This window comes from Nannobrachium achirus, assembly GCF_963921795.1.
Source record: "Nannobrachium achirus genome assembly, chromosome: 16".
NCBI classification, from domain to species: domain Eukaryota; kingdom Metazoa; phylum Chordata; class Actinopteri; order Myctophiformes; family Myctophidae; genus Nannobrachium; species Nannobrachium achirus.
This window is the reverse complement of record NC_137823.1, coordinates 44,623,953-44,651,462: the sequence shown is the minus strand read 5'-3', so window position 1 is coordinate 44,651,462 and position 27,510 is coordinate 44,623,953. Positions and strand designations below refer to the sequence as shown.

Sequence of the window (27,510 nt, the reverse complement as noted above, 5' to 3'; positions counted from 1 at the left end):
CGGCAGGTCGGGTAGTTTTTTGGCCTCAAAAGACTGTATGCAACAGACAAAATACTGTGATTTCCTTCTCACATTGAATTAATTGCCCATTAATTATTCAGCTGGACAGTTTATGATGCTGTACATCATTGTAATCCTTGGCCTTCACAACATAGGTGTAGACATCACACAGTTTGTTGAGATGAGATGAGATATAGCCTACTTGGTTCAGGAGTTATGATGCAAAATACATTATTTGGTAATGGCGGATATTAAAATGGGCATCAAGCAAGGCATTTTTGGGAAGGCTCCATATCAGACAATGTGCAGGAACCCAAACTGTACAAGTCTACCAAATGTCATGGTTTTATGCTTCTATCAATCCCAGGTGGGATTTGATCCATCAACCTTCTGCATGAAAGCCATGTGCTCTGACCACTACAATAGACAGCCTCAGGTTCTGTGTCAGTCATGTCAAAAAAGTTCTTCTGTTGGCTGAATGCCTTCGATTAACAATGATTTAATCACCAAGTGATCATATTTTGGAGGCTTGGGGTAAAAATAATCGGAGTAAATGTAATCTGAGTATTTCTTAAATTTTCGAGTGATCGTATTTTCTTTCACTCAGAACAGAAAAAGTACGGCCAGTAGAGAAGGGCTTGTTTTAAACATAAAAAGGGTGCCATTGATGTAAAAAAAAAAAAAAAGGCACTGAAGTACATTTACTCATAAAAGAACATTAATCATTTTAAGATGGGTGCCAAGATGGACACCCCATGGTACTGCCGTATTGCGCAATCCAATTGGGCTCCCATTGACTTTCTATACAGGAGGAAAATACCCAGAAATTTCTAGCCCACGGAATGTTTTTTGTGCAAAACAAATGCCTGCAATGGATTCAGCATTATGACAAACCCCTAGTTAGACCCCTCAGATCCTCCTTAAATACCCAGGAAAAAAAATCTTTTTCTGGGTATTTTCCTCCTGTATAGAAAGTCAATGGGATTGGGAGCCCAATTGGATTGCGCAATACGGCAGTACCATCTATCTGTGTGTGTGTGTGTGTGTGTGTGTGTGTGTGTGTGTGTGTGTGTGTGTGTGTACACACACACACACACACACACACACACACACACACACAATTAGTTCAAAGTAAACATGTGTCCCTTAAAATATGCCTACATGTCTCAAAACAGGAGATGGCGGGACTTGAGCTTGAAAATATCGATAACTTCATCGTAATTCAGACCATCAGTTGCTAAGAATACACTAGCAGACGTCATGAAACCATAAGAGTCGGGTTGGAACCTGGTATTCAACTCATTAAGTTGACAGTCTACGATCTGGTTTAACATGATGCGTAAATCCTTTTCACATTGGACTCGTGATTGTTTTCCCAGGGTGGTAATGATAGCCTACTATCCTTGAATTTAGAGGGAACAAAGCATTTTCGAACTGTAAATGATATCTATCCCACTTTACAATAGCATGTTCGGCACATAAAGCATTTGTTTCGGTCAGGATGGTTTTATATCCTTTCAAGCTATTTTCATCACACCTAATCGCTGACAGCTGTCTTTTGAGACCATCAATTAAATCTATGGCGTCTGGTACAGTAGTCTTTTTAGACTGCAGGCCATTGGTTGCTGCATCAGAAATAGAAAACAGGTTTTTAAAGAGAACGAGAAGGAAAACAAACTTCCTTGTTTGTATCCTAGTTAACAATGCATTTGCTTCTTCACATGATGGACCTAGATTCGTGACATAATTAGTCAAAAGGTCTAGTATAACGTCATAAAGTTCATGCACTTAAGTAACAGCATTAGCTCTTGAACTCCACCTTGTGTCACAACCACGTTCAAGTTCAAGGGGTCTCTTGTGTGGGCTGCTGGACTCTGGAAAGCAGGCTGCTTCGGTCCCCGCTGCTGTCGGTGAGTTGCTGCCGCTTGAGCCTGGTTCTGTGTCCGGGAAGCAGGCCGCCTCGGCCCGTGCTGTCGGTGAGTTGCGTGCGGCGAAGGCGGCTCCAAAGCGGCGGCAGGCAGGTCTTCAGAAGGCGGCTTGCTTTTGCTGGCGGCGGTGAACTGGAGCGTCTTCTGGGTGAACTTCTTCTTAGCTGGTGGTCTCATGTTGGAGTTCAGTCAGTAATGAATCAAGGCTAGTCTGAGAGCCTGTTCTATTACAGTAGCCCACCTTTCAGCCAGGTAGAGGTGATAATGGCCCAAAATCCCCTCCCCTGCTCTGTAACACCATTATAACAAAAGACGCACTGGAACAAAAGGCGAGGAAAAGGCGAGCAGAATTCAATTTACATCCCAATGAACTGGCTGGCTGCCTTCCCCAGCGAGTGGGCAAGGGGGGTTGAGAGACATTCTTTAAATTAGCAGGGCTTTTTGGGTGCTTGGGGGTGCTTTGGGGGCTATATTTAACATTTTCTACAGAATAAATGTAAGGCGACCGCCTTTTCGCCTTAATGAGCCGTCCGCGCCTGGTGTGTGTGTGTGTGTGTGTGTGTGTGTGTGTGTGTGTGTGTGTTTACCCTGCTAGAAAAACCAGCACAAGACCAGCAGTAAGACCAGCACCAGCACAAACCAGCGCATGTTGTGTTTTGGTGCTGGTGCTGGTTTGTGCTGGTCCCACCATCTAAACCAGCATGAACCAGCACAGACCAGCACCAGCACAAACCAGCGCTTACTGCTGGTGCTGGTCTGTGCTGGTGTGGTCAGGGACCCCCGGGGTACCCCCCTGAGAAGTGGACCAGGTCTTTGCTGGTTTAATTTGCTCTTTGCTCTGGTGCTTGAATCCTGTTCTGTATTTGACCATATTAGATTGTGACATTATTTTTGACATTGTGGGTGTGAGTGGGATTCGGCGCCACTGGAACCTGTTAGTTAAAATGGGTGTTTGTCCCTATTTGTATATGACCAGCTTAGACCAGCACAGACCAGCACCAGCACAGACCAGCACCAGCACAGACCAGCAGTAAAACACAACATGTGCTGGTTTGTGCTGGTGCTGGTCTGTGCTGGTTTATGCTGGTTCATGCTGGTCTGTGCTGGACCAGCACCAGCACAGACCAGCAGTAAAACACAACATTGCTGGTTTGTGCTGGTGCTGGTCTGTGCTGGTCTATGCTGGTTCATGCTGGTCTGTGCTGGACCAGCACCAGCACAGACCAGCAGTAAAACACAACATGTGCTGGTGCTGGTCTGTGCTGGTCTATGCTGGTTCATGCTGGTCTGTGCTGGACCAGCACCAGCACAGACCAGCAGTAAAACACAACATGTGCTGGTTTGTGCTGGTGCTGGTCTGTGCTGGTTCATGCTGGTCTGTGCTGGTGCTGGTCTATGCTGGACCAGCACAAGCACCAGCACAGACCAGCAGTAAAACACAACATGTGCTGGTTTGTGCTGGTGCTGGTCTGTACTGGTCTGTGCTGGTCTATGCTGGTTTATGCTGGTTCATGCTGGTCTGTGATGGTGCTGGTCTGTGCTGGTGGACCAGCATGGGACCAGCACAGACCAGCATAGACCAGCACCAGCACAGACCAGTATAAACCAGCATAGACCAGCACAGACCAGCATGAAAATTGTGCTGGTCTGTGCTGGTTTTTCTAGCAGGGTATACTATCAAGAATGTGCCTTTTATGCAGCACAGCACTTTAACTTGACCTTTGTGTGAAAGGAACATGCAGGTTTTGTGGTTATCTTGCAAAATGTTTGCAAATGGTTTATATATTACTGTCATTGTTGTTTAAATATGATTCTAGGAGCCATTAGATGAAAACAATTTGAAATTGACTGAAGAACATTTGCAATTTGAAGTTGCATCATACCTGAAAGAGGTTTCAAATCAAGATGGGGACGAGAACAATGGCCAAAGGACAAAGAGTGACCATAGTTGAAATGTGTGGCACACTAAACAATCACTCTGACAGAGCCTTCGTGTGAAGTCATTCTTATTAACCTTTCATTTTCTTGTCAGATAATAAATGGCTTATTCAATAAACAGAGAGATAGTCTATTGGCTGTGTCTTACATTACTCTCATTCACTACTCTATAAAGCTTCACAGGGGACTGTATAATGAACTCATCGGCATAAACAAAGGGGGGAAAACAAATGGTAAAAAATTGACAATACGCTGGTTGCTGTTATAATGAAATAAATAGATTAAATACTTCATGTTGATTTGAGCATGTCTTAGTGCAGGTCATTACAGTAGACCTATTTAGCACATATGTCATATATCTTTTAAAGATTTCTATTTAAATGCCACCCCATGTCTGAGGTGCTTGAGGAATGAATTAGAAGTGATGGATCAGAGTCACAAATTGAACAGGTTTGTTACTTTCTGGGAAATGTATTAAATATCAGAGAGCATAGACTAAACGTGTCGCATCATGGGGTGCCCATCTTGGCACCCATCTTAACACATATGGTGCCAACCCCGAGTTTCCCGAGTTTGTATTGGTACTAGTGCTGTGCCAACCCCGAGTTTCCCGAGTTTGGGCCGTTTTTGAAAAAAAAAAATTTTTTTTTTTTCAATTTTTTTTTTTTCAAAAATTTTTTTTGGACCTCCAGAAATGTATTAGGCATGATCGCGATCGCGAAATTGCATGTTTAACCCCCATACCAACCCATTCTTTCAAACATGGCAGCCATGTTTGTTTACATCTGAAGAAAACATAATGGCTGATAAATCATGAATGCCTGCACGGATTTCCAAGCGGATTTTTTTGTTTGAAAGCTGTGAACAGCATCTACACACGTGGTGCATCATCTAGGCATGGGCGTGCACTTTTTACACACTTGCACAATTACATGGAAGTCTATGGTAACCATGGCAACGCGGGACATTGGCCGGAAAAAATCATTGCAACATAAGTGTTAAAATGATTAAGTATGTTATGGACATCTGTGCCAAATTTGGCGAATTTGCGAGAATCTGAACCAAACGGTCCTTGTATTGCCTTGGGGCCCCCGACTATAAATGGTTAATCTGTATTATAACAGGTTAGAAGTGTGAGCTGTTTGAATTTGTAAACATGTGTGTCAATGATTGATTCCCAAAAGTAAGGAACAAAGACAGACAGACAGTAAGCACTTGTTTTTTTTTTTTTTGAATAATAAATATGTTGGGAATGTGTCTATTTCAGTCAGAGATGAAAGTTTGTGCATACATCATAGCCACGTAGTGTCAAGCTGCGTTGTGAGCTTGTTAATGTGCTATTAATATGTTTGTGGCCTATTATTTCCCTTTCCTTCTTTTTTTATGCTGCAAGCTATAGTTGTTTGTTTTGTTGTACATTTTATCCTTCCCAGTGAACCAGAGTAGGCCTACAGCAACTTGCAATGCGGGCCTGGTGTATCTAGAATACAGGTCCTCTCGCCAAATTTCCAACTCGCCAAATGACGAATGAGGATACCGTATCATTCACGGTGCTCTTGAATAAGCCTCCATGAACGTGTATCATTCACGGGCCCTATTCCCTACTGGTTGGCGAGCTGACTCAGGAAATTTGCGAGATGTCCTTGACTGGTTGGCGACCTGACTTCGGCGACATGTCCCGCGAATTTGGCGACTTGGATTTGTGGCGAGTCGACTGGATACCGTACAAGATAGCCTACACTACACAACTATGATACCCAAGTACCTGTCAAAATTTCCATAATTACAACACCAGAGGCAGCGCCACAGATCACTTCCAACCCAGAGTCAAAACCAACAAAAGGGTCAAACTCATTCTTCTGCTATAGTCTACCACCAACATGTGGAAAGCCTTACCGAAGGCCATAAAGGAGTGTGGATCTGGATCACTAGCATCCTTTAAAATTGCACTGAAAAACCACTTACAGGCAGCAGCCAACTGGTAAAAAAACAAACCTAGCCCAGCCCTACCCTCCCCTGCCCCTTCTTTACTTTCTGTTTGTTTTGACTTACTGTTTTCTTTTAGTTTATTTTTTTGTTCTTTCTTTTTATCTTCCTTACATATCTACTGCATAGTACTGTGTTCTATTCGTCTGTCATTCAATGTTATATGAGATACTTAAATGGTTTCCTGTGGAAATAAGCTTAGTCTTTTCATGGATCTCCTTTTAGTAGACCTTGTACCAGTGAACTGTACCGTCATGAAACTGTACCTTTTCCTATGCAAACTTCGAATAAAGTCTTCAATCAATCAATCAATCAGTCAAACAAACAAACCAGTAAGTAATTCGTATTGTCATGTAATCGTTGTGTGGTACTGCAGTTGCTTTATTTTGCCAGGAGATGGCGCAGTTCACCATCGGGTGCACATCATCTTTTCAACTTGGAGGTTTGATTAGGCTAATGACATAAAGCTGGTTTATGGCAGTGTCATAAGTGACACAGTAAACTACTCCGTTTTAATGTATCCATTTGTAACTCAGAGTGTGTACCAAAAGCTACATTTGTACTGTCTGAGTTAAATTAGACTTAACCAAGGAATGAAATGATAATCAATGGTTCTCAAACATTTTCATGTCAAATACTCCCAACCTTTTTTTTTTGCCTTATACCGTTTCCTGGGGACCCCTGGAAAGACCTGTGGGTGTCCCGCGGCTAGGACCCAGAGCTGCCAACCCTCACGCAGTGAGCGTGAGACTCACGCAAATGACCCTCTTCTCACGCCACACATTGTACGCCGTCATATCACCAGCCGTCAAAAAGTGGAAAACTGCGTCAACTCATGTGTCACTGAGACATCCACTACGGCCGCGATTTGAGCAATTAAAGAGCTTAAGCAATCTGTCAGTTAAACAAGGTTTAATATTTACAACAGAAATTAAGACCATTTGATGAAACAGACCATCAAATTTGAATTTGTACATTTAGTCAGCACACATTAGCTCAGTATCCAGGTAAAGCGCAAATTCATTTTTACATAGCTATTCCGTAAATTCGCCACACACCATAATGGAATAAACACCATCCCCAAAACAGTTTAGTCCAAGAACAATATTCGTTTGGAGATCGTGTTTATTTCTGAGAGAAGGGGAAGGAATTCTGATCCATCAACTCGCCGACTCTGTCCTGAAGTAGCTGAACCACCTCTGCCAGTATGAACACATGTGTATCATCAAGGTCCTGGATAATGAATTTCTTCCCCAGGGCAGACGTCTCATCCAGGTACAGGAGGAACTGTTTCATGGCAGGATCACTGTGGGTGGACAGAAGTAATGAACATACAACTCAAGTGAGTTAAACACCTGATATTTCCCAGGCACAATACAATGTGCATTGTTTTGGGTTTAAGTGCACAAGTCTGCCTATTGATTATTGAGTAATGTTGGCCAGTGACCAGCACTTTCGCCTATAACATATTCGCCTACACGCATTTGGTCCTTTCGCCTGGCATTTTCACCTTGGAGGAGAGTCTTTTCACCTACCTGTCTGAGCCATTTCGCCTACCCTCAATTCTGCTGTCAGACTGTCCATGTTTGCATATTATCTCTTTGTCATTTAAATATTATAGTGACTGTGACAGTGGTGTCAAGTGAATCTAACAGTTTACTTGACATTTATTATTTACATCACGTTTTATTCCTAAAAAATGGCAAAATACTTTTTTTATGCCTGTTGACAGGCAAGGTTGATTCTATAGGCTATTTAGGTGTGGCATATCTTATATAGACCTATATAGGCTAATAGCCTACATATTTTGTATAGCCTAATGTTAAAACAATATAGGCCTACAATACTGTTCATTTTACAATACTGTTCAATACTGCACCAAAGAATGTATAGTATCGGGACATGGATTAATTAATTATTTGGGCGCACCTGATTCCAATAGCTCTGTATTTATGTGATTACTATGGCGTGCATAGTGTGTAGGTTTGACATGTAACACCACTGTCACAGTCACTATAATATTTAAATGACAAAGAGATAATATGAAAACATGGACAGTCTGACAGCAGAATTGAGGGTAGGCGAAATGGCTCAGACAGGTAGGTGAAAAGACTCTCCTCCACGGCAAAAGTGCCCCGCGAAAAGACCTGGCGAAAATGTTATAGGCGTTTATGCCTGACACCATGTTGGCCAACACTGACAATGTTACTATGACTCATGTATGTTCAACATCATACTATTGATGTTCAATGATGGTAAGCTTTAGTTTTAGAGTTTTACAGTTACAATTGTTTCATCACTTGTTTATTCTATAATGTGATTTATCTCTCCTGATTGGAGATTTGGAGGTCATTGTTGTTTTGACCTGAAAATATATTTTCTGTTCACTTAAGAGCTGGAGAGATGGGGAACAGGGGTAAACAAACATTTTAATAATATTAATCTTAATAATTTATCTTAGAGCATCTTAACCAAACCACCAGGAATATCTTGAAGCAAACAAGGAATATGGTATAGATTATATGCCACTTGATGGCTTCACAGGTAGGTGAAAGCATCTCTTTACTACCAAAGAAAATCACAAGAATACTTTTACCACAATTTTCAAAAGAACACATTTTACATCCTGCCTGTAAGATCAGATGACATGTTTACAACAGTCACAAGATAAATGCTAAACACTATTTCTGAGTCACTTTCTGAACCCAAGAAGACCCCTGGTGCAGCCTTACCATTCAACCAGAACACCCTTCAGTACGTTGACCATGGTGATGGATGGATGAATGGAGGAAACCCTGTAGCCTAAAACAACACATGAAAGAGGAATATGTCATGTTACTGACTACGTAATGAACCAGAGAGGCCTAACATATTTATGAGGCAAAAGAGTAAATGAAGATTGAAGACAGAAAGGTAGGGTAAGTGATATTTTTGGGGGTAAATTACTGACTGCTTTAGTTTTTAATGTTTGTACAGTTTAGTGTTTGTTCAGTAGGAGTCTTCCTGTCCCTCCAGCTCTAATTAAACAGAAAATGTCCTGTTCAGTTATGGTAGAGAACTCAGGATACAGATTAAACAAGTAGCCTATATTTGGAAGTGCATGATGGATTTGGAAGTGGAACACAAAAACCTGATTGTCTGCAACCCACCTGAGATGCATTTTCTCTTTACTAAAGATATGAAGAACAAAAAGCTTTTTCTTTATACCTATACCTTTTTTTAATTAATGGTTTTCGAATGCACTGGTTCAACTTCCAGCAGTGGAGGGTGAAGTGCTCGTTCTTTCAAGCTAAGCTACTCAATTTAGCAGAATACAGCTTGAATTTTCGACTGCCTTGTAAAGGAGCAAATTTAGAAGCTCACAACGTGTAGCTTCCAATGCAACGTTGAGCTTGTAGATCGGCTAATTTCGGTGTTAGACACAACCTGACATGCTAGCTCGTTGACTGTGCTATTGGTGCTAGTATCTCTGCTAGTACACGAAAATAAACACTACGGGGTCACTTATTCTGTCGTTTTCCGACAATGAATGAAATTGAAAACGAGTCACTGTCAACTACTTACAGCACCGCTTGGCTTGAATGACAAGAAGATAAGTAAGCCTTCACCAACTCCTGTTGTTAGCAGAAATCATACAAGCCGAAACACGACTATGAACAACAAAGCATTGTGGGATATGTTTACATGACGTTCTATGACACCTAGCTCTGACACCATGGTTCCTTAAACAGTGGGTCGGGACCCATTTGTGGGTCACAGACACATTCTTATGGGTCCTTAATTTTTGGTTTCCTAATAATTATTCTCTGTTGTTTCTTGGGTTGTTTTTGGAATGTAAAGGAAGAGTAACAAACATAAACACACATGCACACATGCACGCACACACACAGATTCCAAATCAAGGTATTCAATTCAACATCATTTTATTTGACATGGAACTGATGTCATAACTGAAAATATGTTTAGAAAGCAAGAAAATACTACATTATCAGAATTATTAATTAGGATTCTAGTGAATAAATAAAAATAACGCAACATTAAATAACATCTCATGTCAGACAGGTGAGGTAAGGCCCAAATTGTATTATGGCACAAGGAAGGTACAGTATGACTGCTATACAGTGGTTAGAGGAAAATAAATGTTGTAGAAAAGGCAAAATGTGTGCGTCCTGCTTCAAGGTTCCAGGGAGGTATGAGCATCTGGATAAACAGCATAATGTATTAACGTGGAGATTAAGATAGCAAGAGAAATACAACCTGGCCATTTTCATCTCTATGTAAACAAAGTCAAGCTGATCTTTAAAACTTTTCCTAATTAAAAATCCTCTACCAGATATGATTTATCAGCAATGGACCGGTGTGCCTGGATCATAGTTACTGCAGGAAGCACCGTGGGGTTCCTCCATTCTAAAGATCAATAATAAATAAAATATATTTCTTATTCATATGCTATCATCACATTTGTGGTATTTAATTTAAATGTGCAACAAGGAGGCAGTTGGGTTTTCTTTTTCTTTTTTTGGGGAAGGAGAGTGCATTCATACACTACCCCCCCACCCCCACTTCAAGTATACTGAATAGGTCATGTTTATAAGGTCCAGCATCATTGGCTGATGTTGTTCTGCAGTGCTTCTTTGATGAACTGGAGGGTGCGCTTGTAGAGGAAGGAGTCTTTCTTTTCCGGCTTGCAGATGCTGAGATGATCTACATCCACCTCAATCAGGTCCCCAATGCCGAGATCTGAAATATGCAGGATTAATCCAGGTTAGAGTTAAGAGTGATGGGGTTACACACTAGCCTGGAATCCAGACTGAGGCGCTCGTTCAGCCTTTTTCTTTTCGTTTTTTTATTGTTTTTTAAGTGAGAAAAGAAATCTGCAGAACAGAGCGAATCAGTTTGGATTCCAGGTTGTTACACACAGTGATCTGGCAACGACTAAAGACTTAGGCCTACTCATGTTTAAAATATTGTAATTGTCGAGCAAAACATATCCATATTTGATCTTCATATGAATATGGGCAATAATTAAAAGCAATGTATCACTAATTAAAAGCAGCAAAATGGATTAAACACAAAAACATTATTTGCTTGTTTCCATTGTGGTGCATTATGTACAAAACCTAACAACCAACAACACAAAAACACAATAAATACTAATATAGACAGTTAAGAACAGCACACGTAGGACAAGTGACAAACCGAAAGAGTGAGCCATCTGTAGCCAAGGGACATAATGATTTAGGACAGAAATGACACTGCAGTAAACCAACAAGCTTGCTCCACATGCTCCACCACAGTTGCTTACCTGCTGACTGCGTCGGTACCACCACACTCTTGATCATGGGGCCGATGGTTGTAGGATGTGTCTCTGCAAAGCTCAGCACCTTGAACTCCCTCTCTTTGGCAACTTTCAAGAAGTTCTCATTCAGGCCCTGCAGTGCTGGCGAGTCTAACGTTACAATAGAGACATGCTCAAGCATATTAATGCGCAATAAATAATGCACAAATTAAGTAGTAAAACACACAAAAAATGTTTACCTAAACTGACATCCTGTATTAATTTATTAGCAGAAATTCATACTGTCTAACTCTAATAATTTTTAAAGGATAATAAAAATAACCCTTGATGGAAATTGGTCGTACACCGTACGGTGAAAAAATATTAAATGCATGTAAAAAAAAAATGCCCATTTGACCTCAAAGTTGTGCTTTATTTTCACTGACCTCTACAGAGCTCCCTGACTTCAATGGAGGGGAAAAGGAGGTATCTGACATTGACGGAGTACTCAGCCATGAAGGTGCCATGGTGAGGAGTACTATAGAACAAAATGCCTTTGGTATTCTTCATCAGCTCGTGCATTTCTGGGTCCTCAGAAGCATCCATCAGCATCTTCTTCACTAGTAAACCTAGATAGAAATTAGATGGCAGAAATAAGAGGCTTAATGTGACATTTCTTGTGTTGCCTAGCTTTATTGAAAAGGAGGAGTTACGTAGTTTCTATTGTTAGATTATGCTTATATTTAAGCATTTAGTAGGGAAAGGTTCTTTAAAAAAATAATTTGTCTGGTACCTGCCATCATGCTGTGTTGTATTATAAAACTCTTTACTGTATGTGAAATGTAGTTTTGTCCAACTGACCGTTTAAAAAGTCACATGATGCATTTCATCATAATAGTAGGCACAATGATAGTCAGTGAATGCATACCCCCCATGCTGTGTGCTACCCAGACCACAGGCCTCTCTCCCACGCCAGCAGACTTCAGTTTATTCAGTAGTTCACGACTCCTGTAGGCCAGAGATTTCCTAAAGAGAGAGAAACATGAAAGAGTTAATCAACTATTTATCACTAAATGGTTGAAAGAACAACACTAGAGTACATTACTCAGAACTCACCTCTGGTTCTCAGCAGGACACTTGGCCTTCCAGTCACTCAGGTGACTGTCATACTCCACTGATAGTATCCTCAGATTCGGGCAGTCTGCAGCCAGCCAGGACTGGTCCACGTAGGAGGGTTATATGAATAAATACGATGAAAATACATGTTAACTTATAACACAGTGTCGTAGTGACTAGTAAGTAACAGGAGAAGCTGGAGAACCTAAATTGCACATTTGAAATGAGTTTAGTAAAATAAATAAACTTGATGAACTTGTCTGTTTTTTTTATCCAGGACACTTCAAACAAAAAGTATCTATTAGCTTTTGATACTTTCAACCTAGTGTCCCGAATGATGGCATGTGATTACAAGTGAACATTATTATAAAATAGCAGTTCTACTGCTAAAAAGTTGCTTAAGTGGTTAAGCTCACCTTGGGCCAGCATTCGGTGTAATCTTCGCTGTTTACTGCTCCCTTCTCCGCTTCTTCTTCGCCATCACAATCTTTCTGTCTCCATGTCTTAAAGGCTGCACCCAGAAGTCCATGGACAAACAGCACATCAGCTTTGATCGGCTGCCTGGAAGTTGACACATTGTCAAAGGCTGAGTGTCAGTTTAAATCATGACAAACATGAGACTGCAATCTACTTTGTAGATTTTGACGATAAGATAAAGTGACCCGGAACCAAGCCTTATTTATGCTATACAATAAAAAAAAAAAAAAGCTAACAATACAATAATAACAGCAATAAATTATGTATTTTGACCACTCTGTGTACTTACTTGTCACGTGTCTGTGGATGAAGCACATACACCCCGTCTTGATATTTCTCCCTCACCGTCTCCCTGTCCAGGTTGGCAAGAGCCCGGGCTGCATGAGACTGCTGCATGACACGTGGGGAGTGCAACATCTCTGCCAGGACAGACACCCAGCCTGCAGATCAGCACAATACAACACACCCCGTCATTGTTATACTGGTACTGGTAAGTAATTTGTTTCCAGTGCATCTTGTTCATAAGCCAATTCTAATTATGCATACAAGTCACGTCACAGGACACCAAACCAGATACCAAAACAGTTTGTGTGTGTCCCCTACCAGATTGTACTATGGCCTGGTGAGCGCTTTCGTTGAGCGCCAGGTTTCCTATGATGCGAACAATGTTCCTCTGAATCTTGTGGGAGTCTCTACGAAGCTGGTAGACCCTCTGGAGGAGCTGAAGACCTCCATTGGCAACGATGTGGTCACAGTGACTCTGGACCTGAACATGACCAACGCAGTATTTCTGTAAGCTTTATGTAAGCAATTTACCCCGAGTGAGAGGACATTATGCTCTGATAATGTCCTGTGTGAGGGGGTGATTGGACGAGGCGAAGCCGAGTCCGATAACCCCCTCACACAGGACATTATCAGAGCATAATGTCCGACCCCGAGTGGTAAATAGCTTTTCTACCACTTTTTTCCGTATACATGAAAGAAAACACATAGTTGTAACTTGCAAGGATATTAAGTTACAATCATTATTGCCTATAAAACTTCCGCGACGACAGCAAATAGTTCCACAAACAACATCTTCTACTCACCACCAGATGACGCCAACTCCATGCAGAGAAAGATGTCTAGCATACAGCTAAGCTAACGTCAGTTAGAAGGACCGTTCCGGCCGTAAATAGAGGCTGTTCGCTTCCAGAAAGGCATAGGTTCAGAGAAAAGGGGCTTTAAAGTTGGCGGATTGCATTGGATCCAAATAAATCGGCGACGTCGTACGCACGTTAGTAAACATAGGACCGCTACGACCGTCATATGTTGGTTGGGGGAAAGGTGTTCCGACTACCTCCTGAAGTCCCCGGATGTACACTGAGGCGCATTGATCTCGTCCTCACACAACTGCGGCGGTTGTTCTGCCATAACCTCCGGAATTTAGCCAATCAGAATCCAGTATTTGAACATGTGACTAGAAAAAGTGGTAGAATCACACTTTATATACTATTAAAAAGAACTAGAAGTGAAGGACATCTGGAGTTTTCACAGCACTTAAATCATTTATGGACAAAGTTGTTCTGGCCTTTAACATTTAGTTTTGGAAGAAGACAGACACAGGTCTGCACTGTGTCAGCAGTAAACATTTAACTGAAACAATCATCATTGGTCACTACCTTAGAGTGCTGTACCAGTGCTTGTAGACAGAAGGATTCCACCTTCTCAGAGGGAACAGAGGTGAGGCTTTGGGCGTAGGGTAACCCATTGCCGCCAAAACACCACAGGCCACCCTGTAACATGGGAGAACACAGTAGACAGGGGAGAAATTCAGAGAGGATAAGATAGATTTTTATTTTGTGTGGGAAACTGAATTCCTAAACTCCTCACAAAATGTTCAGTAGATTATTTCTCCCCTTCAGAAATACCAATTGGTATTGTATTTTATATAATCTTTAACGTTGATTAGTCACCTTTACAACTAGGTACAGAATAACTTGTATTGTGCAAAAGTGGAATGAGCAACACAGCTAAACGTGTGGGCAGTGCCCCCAAAACATTTGCCAAAATACCCCAATATGCTTCTGTTGGTAATCGCTCTTGTTTTGAGCTACCTGCCAGCACTCACGACTGGCACCTGAGCATGGGTCCTGCAACTAGTGATGTGTCGTTCATGAGTGATTCGTTCATAAGATTCGAATCATTAGCATGACTCGTGAACGATTCGTTCAAATCCCTGAAATGGGTCGTTCACACTTTCGTTCACACCCCCGCCCCTCCCCCTAAAAGCCCCGGCCGGCAGACAGGACGCGACGGCGGGCTGTACTCGCGATGTAATAAAAACGCTCCCGCGATTGTGTTTTTCACGGGACGATCGCGCTATGAACGAATCATTTGAACGAATCTTTTGAACGGATCTTTACCGTGAACGTGAACGAAATGATCCGATCACTGAAATGAACGGGATTGCCCATCACTACCTGCAACTATAATTGTGTTTGCTCCAAGCAGCAACAATTCCCCCATGGACAGATGACATGTTTGTCCCTTCAGGATAAAGCCTGTGCAGCAAGTGGGAGGTGGTGTTCAGTTATGCAAAGTGGCAGCATTATTTGGTGTCAGCCATGGTACCATTTCCAAACTTAGGACCAAGTTCTGTGGGACTGGTAAAATCAAAGGAAGACAACACCTCAAGAATACCAGTTCCTCACCTTTGCTTCACTGAGGAACCATAGGCTTTCTTCCAGAGATTTACAGGCAAGATTTGCACAACGGTACCACAGCCAGATGTCAAAGTTACAGGACCCATGCTCAGGACAGGACACCAGCAGTTGTATGCAATACGAGAGCAGAAGCATATTGAAAGTGATTGTGTGTGTGCGCGTGTGTGTGTCCCACCCTTTGTGCTGCCAGGGACTGACTGCTCTCTCTGAGAGCCAGTGAAGTGAAGTACTCAAGACATTTGTCCACCTCAGACTGAGGTAGAGATGCAAGCAGCTGCCTTAGGCCATCCTCCATTGAGAAACCCTGTGAAGATGACAATGGCTATTTTTATCTGGTGTAAACCAGAGAGGGCGTTCCCTTTTCTAGACAGATTGCCTAACCCCTATGCTCCCCGGAAGCTGTATTAATAGCGTCCACTCTTCCTAATAGTTCGGATGGGTAAATGCATTGGATGAATTCCAGGTATGTGCAAATGTCCTTGCCAAATACCCCAATAACACAATTATTATTATAATGATGATAATATGATTATTATTATTAACTGAGGTTCACTTCACAAACAGTTCATTTGAATTTTGTCTATAGCAGACTGACTATAAGGAAGAGTGAGTGGTGAACAGAGACACAGGCAGCCATAATACATGAAGCTATTATAATGAAGTACCTACCCCTTCCACCTCAGGCAGTGCAGGTGGGCAGAGGAAGAAGCGCAGGTCGGCGTCAGGAGTCCGGGCCAAACCCACCGCAGTCCTCTGATCTAGAGCCTGGGCTGCTGTCTGGTATTGGTAGTCTATATGTAGGAAATGGATATGAAACAATCCCAGTTAATCTCACTTCTCACTAAAACATGACAAAAATTACATATTTTCAACACTTTTTTCAAATGCAATTTTTGGTCATAGGACAGAGGTGTGTTACAAAGTAAAAAGTAGCCTTTACAGTTGGATAAATGTTACGAGCAATAGTTGTATATAAGTATAGTACGTTTTGTATTTATTTTACCATGCCAATGACGGTTGTCACTGAGGTCCTGTACAGCCTGTAGTCTGACAGCCTTGATGGGTGACTGTGTTCGCTTCAGCAGCACCCATAATGCCACCTCGTGGGGGTCTGCATCCAGATGGCTAAGGTGCTCTAAAAATAGGCACAAGCACAGAAGAGACATGCATTAGATCTGAGGAATATCCCAAGGGCATTCTGTAATCTAGTCTAATTCTAGTAATTCATAATTCCATCTACCACAATAACGACCTAGCATCTAAAACCTTAGATAACACTACAACAGACAAGAAGTTGGAAACCTTGTTGAGTGCTGACCTTTTGGTTGCAAACTTTGTTTCATCAACTGTGCAGCTGACCCCCCAAAAAGGTCAAAAGTGACATTATTAAAATAGCCCAAACAAAATAAATTAATTCAATTATTTTGCAAAAGATGCTACATCATTTCCACAGGTCTAGGATGTAAAAAAGCAGTAGTCATTGATATTTTCTTACCACAGGAAATACACTATAGACATTGCATTACTCACACTCACGTGTGCATGGAACTCATGAATGCACAAAACCTTTGACATTCAAACCCAGGACATGCCAGGCTGGTGTTTCCGTTTGCCTACATGTTAACAGTCACACTCAAAAAAAAAAGAAAAAAACGATTGCATTGCTATTCCTATCTGAGAATAAACGTTAATATTACTATCTGAAGCGTTGAGTTGACTTCTGCTTTCCAATAAAGAAACAAAAGAGGAAGCGGGACAGAGTTTCAAACAGTTTCACTTTGAGGGCCTTCCCCAGGTAAACCTGTAGAATGTGCTTGTTGCATCAGAGTATTTTTTCTTACCATCTAGTGGTCGCAGCAAAATCCTAGATGATAAATCAAGAAACCTTCTTGCTGCTTTATGGAGCTCTCTCCTGGCTTTGTATGTGAGCCCTGAAACAGACATTGGGGAGGAAATAGCAGGACATTAAATGCCTTGTTGGTGAATGTTTCCAGTTTTCAGTGACATGCAAGCCTTGACCGGTGGAATTTGGAGGCTACAGTGTAGAGAGGGGAAGGAAGAGATGACAGGATGCATGGAAGAGAAATCACTGGACACCTGGACGTAACAAATCTTTCTGCTCAACCAGGAAAACAGATGAAATTGCCACGGGTGCAGTTTTTTTTCTCTCCCCTATATCCATCTGGTCTGGGCCTAGAAAGGTTTTTGACTACCTGTTCATGTTTTCATTCAGACCACATTGTAAACACGTCTCATTGCTATTCTCACAGTTTAAATACATTTTAGCTGTAAAAGGATAGAAGCCTATTACAGAGTATATCCCAGAAACTTCACATTGACACTATTATCTGGGGACATAAAATCCAAGAGAACGACAGAGTACAGTACCTGCAGCAACATTATCCTGTTCTTTTGAGGGCGTGGCTTTCAGATAGATGTAGGACTTGTATTTTTCTTGAAGAATTGCCTGAGTGTCAATCGTCACAGCCTTGTCCAAGACTGCCACCTCATAGGAGATAAAAACACAACCACTGTGGACAGAAACAGTGATTGATATTAGGTGTCTTTGAAAGTGACATTATACCAAGACCAAGATGTGAATGGGTTGTTGTAGAAACAAGCGAGAAATGCTTTGTAACTCATGTAACTCACCCGAACACAATTGCACCAGTCACTTTAGCAATCTTCCCTAAAATTGAGTACAAGAAAGGGATCTGCATTAGAAAATGAATTCAAACTTTAGGCCTATCCCGTATGCCCATAGTTTGAATTCCTGTAGGCCCTGAAGTATATACACAAAATATAAACGATAATGTGAAAATATGTACAACATTTTTAGATTGATTTAAATAAAGGCTTATGTGTGTTCCACAGCTTACTTATATCCTTCCATGGAAGACCTCGCTTCACTCCTCCTGGGCCAGTTGAACTCAGTCTCCGACAGCGAATCAAGCGGAGTGCTGCTACAGACATCGTCAACCTTCACCAATGCAACAAGAGTAAGACAATACCAATATACATTCAATAAATATAGTCACAAATAATGCTTGTTAAAAGAACAGCAGTGATTCCCTGGCTCTGTTTCCCACAGTAAAGTCAAATAACATGAACATTAGGATTCACCCATTGGTGTTGTGAGGAGAAAAAGAATTGAGTCATGTACACAACTAATTCTAACCAAAGCAAACACATACAATCATGTAGCCCATTTATAATACAGATCCAGAATAGCATTAACATCGCATATTCAATTCAACATAATCACTTACATAGGTTTCAAAAAATGCAAAGGCATAGCCACAAAGGGTCAGGGTCCAGGGATATATCCCTAAGATATTCACTTGCAAGGTCTTTCTCTCCTGGCTGTCTTCAGCTGTGTTGGGATCTAAGCCAAGCTGTAGGATACCACTGGTTTATAGGTGGCCCATTGATACCCGTTGAAACAGTATCAATGTTTGCCCCTCCCGATTTTATGCGAGGACTTCTGAGAACTCAGTTTCGTATCGATGTGATAATTAGCAGATTATTCATCTGGGTGAATCCCCCTGAGCCCTCTGCTGTGTTGCATGGGATGCATGTAGGCAGGCACCCTGAATCTTTGTAGAGTTCACAATTTACACCTCTCCAAATCTGGGCGGCCTGGTGGTCACAGAACTTTAAATGGACATGGTTTGGTTAGTCCTCTGCCTGTGATCACAGTGGTGAACATTCATTGGCTTAGAGAAGATTATTGCTTAGATTTTTTAAATGTCTCAAAGTCAAAATCTGTAGGCATGGCTGCTTTGGTGCATTTTTGATAGCATTCTATTTACATGGTAACATAACTATGGTCTTAAATGCAAAGCGGGTGGGTGGGTGGGGTTGCCGTCTTGGTGGTGCTGCTCCATGGCTATTGTTCACTTTAGTTTACATAACAGGTTTTGTAGCAATTGTAGACATGTACACCATTTGGCGAAAGTGTAAGCATGTTAATCATGTATGTATACTTTACATTACTACAGAGGTGCCCACTCTTCTTTAGTGCCCCCACTCTTCCTCTCTTCTAAGTACACACACAACACAGCCTGGACCTGGTTAAAGGGGGGTGGGAGACAAGGGCAACACATCTGGCACAGCTGTTGCACTGCCACTGCTCAAATAAGTAGGGGAACGGCGCTGCCAGCAGCCACGCGCACCAAACCCTGGATTCACCTGACTTGCATTATAGAAGCAGGATGCTATTATTGTCTCCTGATCATTCTAGGACACAATAATTGTCAGCAGGACAACCATCAGACATAGCGTCTCTCAAGCAGTGTAGCTGTAGGAGACAAAATCTGCCCGTCAAGCAAGTTGGACTTTACAGACATAAGTCATGTTGTAGTAGCCCTGGACAATGGATGATATACCAAATGGGCTAACAGTCCAGATAATAAGTTGAGATGAGGAGGAACTACACTGCCGTGTATCTGGGCACAGCAGTGGCAGTAATCAGACTTTCATAATTATCAAACCGATGGTGACACTTGAAGCTACTTTCACTAGCTTGTTTTTTTAAACATGCGACCAGCTGCTACCGTAGTTATCACATCAGCATTACTATTATGGAGTACCGTTGTACCAACTGAGTTCCGTTGTTAACTTCGTCAACAGTTAATGGAATAAGCCGGTGTGTCACACTGTGACAGCAGCAAGGTTAGCAAGATGGCTAACGCGACTAGCTATCTATACAAAGGCTTGTTTCTAGTTCTAGGAATGTGCCTGGGTTGTTTTATGTTGGTAGCAACACAAGGGAGTGTGACATTCAGTATGCGACGATATCTTTACCTTGTTAAACGGTGTGATTTGAAGGGCTAACTTTATGTCCTCCCGTCTGACAGCGTCTTGTAAACAAACACACATACTAATACGTCATGAACCACCTGACTGAAGGACGCACGCCGGGCAGCCACGCCCCTCCCACCACACACACACACACACACACACACACACACACACACACACACACACAATTCAATTCAATTCAAGGGGCTTTATTGGCATGAGAAAACATACGTTTACATTGCCAAAGCAGAAGTGTACACAGCACAATACAATACAATACAATACAATACAATACAATACAATACAATCAGAACAGAATATACATACAGGTGAAAACAGTTTTCATGCATCACGGTAACGTGCAGGCAGAGCAGTGATATATACAATGGTTTTTAAGGTGGTTGGGTTCCATTTGATATCCTTCTCTTATCACAGCAGCTCACGAATCTTGCTGCTGTGTTTGCACATTGTTTTACTTCCCCCAGCAGGTATGGGAGTTTTTCATCATTGGTCATATTTTGAAACTCTCCTTGGGTGGTTATGATCTGTGGGAAGTATGTGTCTCTGATGTCTTGGTACAGTGGACAGGTGGTTAGAAAGTGTAGCTCAGTTTCCACTTCATTTTGTGTGCAGTGGGTGCAAAGTCTGTTTTCTTTAGGGAGCCAGGTATGCCTGTGACGTCCTTTCTCGATTGCAAGACTGTGCTCACTGAGTCTGTACCTAGTCAAGACACACACACACACACACACACACACACACACACACACACACACGCACGCACGCACGCACGCACACACACACACACGCACACACACGCGCACATGCGCACACACACACACACACACGCACGCACGCACGCACACACACACACGCGCGCGCGCGCTACTCCACTACATCTCAGATCCAAATATTGTAGTCCTACCTACTTTTACTCCACTACATTTATTTGAAACTTTTATAGTTACTATTACTTTGTATATTATTATACTTTATTAGCTACAAAACATGCATTAACCACTTTGGCCTTTTGAAAATAGCAGATTTACAAGCTCACTACGTGTGGCGATTTGAGTACTTTTTCAACCACTGTGAAATAATGTTGAAACTAGAGTTGACAGCCCATATACCCAAGCAGAAAAGTCCCAATATTGCGGAAAGCTTGAATTATAATAAGTGATAATGTTGGAGTTTGGAAGCGCTCGTTGGAGATAAGATCACTAGCTCAAACGTCCTACCACCTGTTTCGAAATGTCACATAATGTAGGCAGCAGCAGGACGTTGCGTTATTCAAAACGAGCGCTTCCAAACGGAATTTCTTTGACAGAAGAAAGTAGCGCGCATAGGGCCTGAAGTCATAACATGTCTACGGTGGATTTTTATGAAACAAAAACTCTTCAGAAAGAAAGAGGACAATTCAAGATTTCCATACAGCTGCAATGTTGGTGAGTTTAACGTCGTTGCAAAAGATAGGACTTTCCAGCTTAATACCATAGCAGGTATTAAACTGAGGGGACTCAGCAGGGGAGCTAGCTAATAGAGGGTATGCGCAATTGCGCATGCATATAAAGTGAATGGCAAATCGAGTGGCAAAGTAAGTGTGGCAGAGTGAGTTTAACGTCGTTTAATGCTATCAGATAGGACTTTTCTGTTTGGCTGTCAAGGCCAGAAAGTATTTTTTTGCCACTCAGTAGGTGTTCCTGCATAACATTCGGGTATGATTGATGATGATGTCACGTGGGGCCAGGCTGTGTTGTGTGTAGCTAGAGCCACAGAAGTAGTTGCTGCTTGTGTGTTTTACTATCTGTGCTGTTTTTCCTATGACCTGACCTGTGACATGTTACATTTCACTTGTGTGAAGGAATTTCCTCCTCAGGAAGGGAAACGGTGAACTGTCAGGGAGGCTGAACACAGTGTTTAGTCCTTGCCAAATATGAATTCAACTGCGCAAACAAAAGCCAGATCATTAAGAAGAATGTAAGCTCGCCGTTATGAAGTTCACTGAATTCCTTAAATCTATAATTTCCTATAATACTCCCAAGACAAAATATGAATGTCTTGCATTTGTGTGTTGTGTTTTTAGGACAATATCATACAGACAGTCATATTGCTTGTGTGCACTACCCCCTTTCTCTTTATTGTCATATAGTTAGGCCTGGACATTCAATAGGAACAAGGCAGTTTGCTATATTATTTCACATCATGGATGCAAATACAGTAAAAAAAAATCTTTTTAGCTCTTTAGTGCTAAATAATTATTCTAATATAATCACAGATTCTTTGCAAGCATTTCTGACTGCCACCATTAAATACTGATGAATAAATATAAAAAAGTAGTCATTTTTGTTGACAAACATACATCTAGAAACAATGGTACTGTAGCATTGGACGTAGCTGTGACGCAGCACATATTTCAAATTACTAATTATGAGTATTTGTACTTCAGTGGTTGCAGATGTGCTCATGTCAGCATCCAATATACATAAAAACAAAACAGGACAAAAATAATTTAATAAAATGTGAAATTTAGATTTCTCATTTCATTTAAATGTAACTTGTAACTTCCTTACAACTCTTTACATCAACATTTTGCTGTTTGTCTATGAGCAGGGACCAAAAGTGAGTCCCACTAACCCCATTTCTTTCAACCTGGCCTCACCATGTGAATGAATACAATATGGATTAGAAGATTTCAATTTATCCTCAATAATCCAACATTGGCAATCCATTAACAGCCCTTATACGGCTCATACAGTTTGTCAGTCTCAGCCCTTACGTCAGGGGTCCTGTCCCCCTCATGTGCAGGTTTCCTGATAAGCCCTTATGATACTCTCGTAAGCTGGAGGGGGTGTCTGGGTGGCGTGAAAACCCCTCAGACTGGTATTGCCCCAGAATGACTCTGGCCTTGACGGGTTGGTAGTTGGCGTGGTGGCTGTCAAGTTAACCGAACCAGCAGAGGTTGTTAGGGTGGGGGTCCGAGGCAGCGTGGTCTGGCTCCCCTCCTCTGCCTCCCTGGCTATTTGGCTGCACTGCAGGAGAGGGTGGAAGGTAGATGCTCTGAAGCTGGATTTGCGGCCCAGTGGATCGGCCTGGTCTGGGGAGGAGGCCTGACGGTGGAAGCTGAAGGCTGCGCTGATCAAGCTGTTGTTGCTGCGCCGGTCGTAACTGCTGTTGCGGTTGAATGGTGGGCGGCCACGAGGGGAGGCGCGAGACTGGCGCGGGGGTCGGCGGGTGATGCTAGCAGAGCCTGCTCTGCGTCGGGACATCCAGGTCAGGACCACGTAGACCAGGGCTCCCAAGACAAGGCCCACCGCCATAGACACACAGAAAGCAATGATCAGAGGTACTACAGGGAGAGAGAAAGATAGCGTATAATATTACAAAATATGTCAAACATCTGTGAGGGAGAACTATCAGAACATTCTGTGCCATAGCTATGGTCCCTGGCTATGGACCCTTAACATGCCGTTTGTATATTTATGGTGTGTTTATTATTTCCTAAAGTCTGTATTTGTTTTTTGAGTACTATCATCACTGCGAGGGATAAGAGCTCATTAAAAGCCTGCATTTCATACACGCGTACAAATGCACTTCATCTAGAACTGGATTTCTCATCATCCCCTGTGGAGGGGGAAGCGTTTTAATTAAAATCCACAACGTTGCCAAGACCATCAGTTATAACCAAATGGAGCACGTCCAAGGGTGTAATTGCAAGATGGTACTCAGAAAGTTCCCTGGTGTTAATTTAACTCAGAAGAGTGTACAAATAGAACGAAATGGACCCTTCAGTTAAAATAACAATGGAAGTTTGCTGTGTAGCCAATGACAAAATAATAACAGGCCTTCCTATGCTGTGTTTACCAGAGCAAGATTTTTTGAGACCGCAACTGATCGAATCTCTAAACCCAGTGAATAGGAATTGACTTTTTGTCTCTCAGTTTCTCTGTCCAGGAAGCGACAGTCCCAACATGTGTGTGTGCTTGTGAGGAAAAGAGAGAATGCAGCAGCGAAGACAAATCCCACTGGCCCACAGCCAGGGAAAACAAAACAATTTCCTTTCACTACAGTTACGTTTTATAAACTGTAACCATAGTCTGCTACTGCTCCACAATTCCATAGTTTTTTGTGTGTGTGTGTGTGTGTGTTTTGTGTGTTTCCCCCCCCCCCCCTTCTCTTTTTCCCGGAGTTTGGGAAAGGGAAAAACAGACATTGGTTGGTCAGAGATCATCTGGAAATGACATTTGGGTAAAGTAAAAGGAACAGTAAGTGTAGCCTACATGCATATCATTATAATGTCAACTTTTTTGAGTGACAAGTCTCATGTTCTACTTGGTTTGTATTTTTTCAATAGAATTCAAGTCTACAAAATGTGTTTGTGAGATCTATAGAACCCTGTATTCCCAAGAAAATAAGTGCCAATTAAACAAGCCACATAAAGGGGAAAAGTTGAAAGAGACAGAGTTTCAAAGGAACTCACCGACATCAAAAGACTGAAATATTTCCATAAAGAGATTTGTGTTGTTTTCGGCCATGGTTTTCTCTGCTCTGTCAGAGAAGAAAAATAGATATTGTTACACATCCAGTCTTCTCTCAGCCTCTCTCCTTCAGTCAATCCTGTTTCTCTCTCTATTCTTTTGATGTATACTCCCCTCTTTCTATCTCCCGTCTCTCCCAGTCTGTCACTTTCTCCCTCTTTCCTCCTCCCCACTTTCTCTCTCTCACTCTTCTCTCTCTCTCTCTCTCTCTCTCTCTCTCTCTCTCTCTCTCTCTCTCTCTCTCTGAGGGAAACTCAGCCCAGAGGCACACAGGATTCCCTCCAAGGCTTGCTCTGGCCGCTCTCTTGTTTATGGAAGCGGAAAACTTCACTGTCACGTTTCCTGCTTTTCAGCTCGAAATTAGCAACAGGACCCGCTTATCTATCCAGGACAGGGATCCTGGAGGTGGGGGGAGAAAGGGGTGTTGCTGTAATCACTTCCTCTCCCATCATGTCCTTAAGGTTGATTAATGTGAAACAGTATCACCCCCCCCCCCCCCCCCAATCTCTAGCTTTCGTCATGGGACAGTCCTATGCCCTCTGAGATTCTTTCCCCTTCCTTTCCATAAATGATAAACATAAGTTTTTCTTATATTCCACCCTTACACCACAGACACCACAGGCGACAACTTAACCAAAATCAGCAATTATAACCATGGGCCTGTGAAATCGAACCTCGAAGGCAAAACATCAGCTGGCATTGATGGTGGCAATAAGCTTTTAATAATAACCTGTAGCAGCATATAAAAATAATGCTGCGCTTTGTTTCATTTTTTTAAACATCTTGTGGATACGTGGATATCTGAGTCCGTTCTGATTTCCAGCGTCTTTGTTGGTAAGCTCAGTCTTTCCACAGTGTCTGCCAGGTCAGTGGTGCCTGCAGTGGACGTCTGGCCCTGTCTCACTTGGAATAGTCCAGTAAAAACACTGAGTGTGATAAGACACAAAGGCAACTTGGCTGCATTAAAAGTGCCCTACCGTCTTGTCATTTTTCTCTTTGATATTACTGTCTCATAGACTTGTCAGCTTAGGTTACAATGGGTAACAGCAAGGCTATCTGTATATTAATCATACCCTTAGCTGCTACATTATTTTACACTGATCCACTGCCTACGACTCTGTTCTGCAAGGTCATCAATGCAGGCACTTAGGAAGGATGTTAAGTGTTCATATTGGAATGCAGTTGAACAGAGGAGCTTTGTGGCCCACGTGCCCCTCTAAACTGCCTTTTTACCTCTAGCAAAGCTGGTGCATATTCTTTTTAGAATATCATAAACCAGGGGCGCCTGGTGGCCTAGTGGGCGCATACCATATAGGCATTGCCATTTCGGCATCAATGCCTGTCGGCGTCGCCGGTTTGATTCCCGATCCGGGCGACCTTTGCCGCATGTCATTCCCTGTCTCTCCCCCATTTCCTGTCAGTCTACTGTCCTATCCAATAAAGGCAAAAATCCCAAAAACAAATCTTAGAATATCATAAACCCGCACAATCACGAGACCTTATTGGTATTTTCTTAATGTTAAAAATGGCACAACATTATTTGATACAATTTCTAGAGCTTTGATTTTCAAAAAATCAAACCTCGGTTCGAAGTGGAGCGGTGAATTTGAGCAGCTGTACCCTATGTGAGTGAGTGAGTGAGTGTAAACTGTGCCTGTGAGTGAGTGGTGAGTGTGCCTGGCCTGCACAAAACAGCGCCCCTCCTTTAACTAGTGTGTTGTGTGTGGCCACTCAAGGTATTGCCCAGGCTACGGACAGGGCCAGCCAGCCAGCCAGCCACATACCCACGGATATACCTGTTCATTGGGAGCGCTTTCACCGCTCCAAAAATTAGAACAGACCACGCTTGACTGACATCAGATATAGACTGCTATGGCCTAAGCAAAGACTTCCTTGAATTGTTTTCCCTACCTAAAAACCCATCCAAAAGTGCCAGCAAACACCCATTATTCTGAGTCAAATGGTATGCACTACCATTGTGTCCTGTTATATCACAGAATGTAGTGAACTGGGCTGGTCCACAAACAGGTGGAGAACACATTCTTTAAGAGAATATGTTTGTATTTTATAGCTGAAGTTCAAAGCCAGCATTGTTACAATGTGTTTGGAAAGAATGCTGGTTCATTAAAAGGCGTAACTTCCACAGCAGTGGAGTGGTCTGAAATAAACAGTATACTGTGTTATTGCTTATTTTATAGATGACTAACCGTATGATTAGATTGTTTACAGATTGGATCAGTTTTCAGGATACATATCTCCACTGTATTGTAATTGTTTTTGTTTTGTATGTGTGTGTGTGTGTGTGTGTGTGTGTGTGTGTGTGTGTGTGTGTGTGTGTGTGTGTGTGTGTGTGTGTGTGTGTGTGTGTGTGTGTGTGTGTGTGTGTACTCTGTAATCATTAGCATCTTAAATTCCACTTGTCATCATTCTGTTGAAACACTTGGTAATTAGTTAGGGTCCTCTTAAAGGAGTAGTTCACCCCCAAAACGACTTTTTTTTATTGATTACTCACCATGGCATGGAGACTTGAGTTCAATAATATTTTTTGTATTTGTCTAAAACAATAATTTGATTACACTACATTTACCCCCATTGCTTCCGGATGGGGAGTAATGTATTTGGGCCCCCATCCGGAATCAAAATTACTGAACTCGAATCTCCATGGCATGAGTAATCAATAATTTTACAAATAGCAGAGGGTAATCCATAGTCATTGCATGAGTTTGTTCAGCTGTTCTCTTTCTGAA

The 27,510-nt window shown here is 42.1% G+C and overlaps 3 protein-coding genes across 3 annotated transcripts; all 3 read right to left on the bottom strand.

Annotated features, from left to right (window-relative positions):
* Positions 1–6,763: 6,763 nt before the first annotated feature.
* gtf2h5 (general transcription factor IIH, polypeptide 5) lies at positions 6,764–9,503 on the bottom strand. The gene is made up of 3 exons (XM_080745130.1): positions 9,417–9,503; positions 8,585–8,654; positions 6,764–7,158 (listed from the first exon to the last, which is right to left on the bottom strand). The coding sequence occupies exons 2-3, from the start codon at positions 8,617–8,619 to the stop codon at positions 6,978–6,980; spliced, it is 216 nt and encodes a 71-aa protein (XP_080601256.1). The 5' UTR covers positions 8,620–8,654; positions 9,417–9,503; the 3' UTR covers positions 6,764–6,977.
* Positions 9,504–9,929: 426 nt separating this feature from the next.
* serac1 (serine active site containing 1) lies at positions 9,930–18,401 on the bottom strand (the record flags this gene model as incomplete). Its single annotated transcript, XM_080745120.1, has 16 exons — positions 9,930–10,592; positions 11,158–11,301; positions 11,577–11,759; positions 12,059–12,156; positions 12,247–12,347; positions 12,663–12,807; positions 13,013–13,163; positions 13,327–13,489; positions 14,385–14,498; positions 15,604–15,732; positions 16,098–16,219; positions 16,432–16,563; positions 17,270–17,359; positions 17,817–17,959; positions 18,081–18,117; positions 18,308–18,401. 16 exons carry the CDS (start codon positions 18,399–18,401, stop codon positions 10,456–10,458), a joined length of 1,983 nt encoding a protein of 660 aa, XP_080601246.1. The 3' UTR covers positions 9,930–10,455.
* Positions 18,402–22,620: 4,219 nt separating this feature from the next.
* myct1a (myc target 1a) lies at positions 22,621–24,859 on the bottom strand. Its single transcript, XM_080745128.1, has 2 exons — positions 24,706–24,859; positions 22,621–23,574 (listed from the first exon to the last, which is right to left on the bottom strand). The coding sequence occupies exons 1-2, from the start codon at positions 24,758–24,760 to the stop codon at positions 23,024–23,026; spliced, it is 606 nt and encodes a 201-aa protein (XP_080601254.1). The 5' UTR covers positions 24,761–24,859; the 3' UTR covers positions 22,621–23,023.
* Between the last annotated feature and the right edge of the window lie 2,651 nt (positions 24,860–27,510).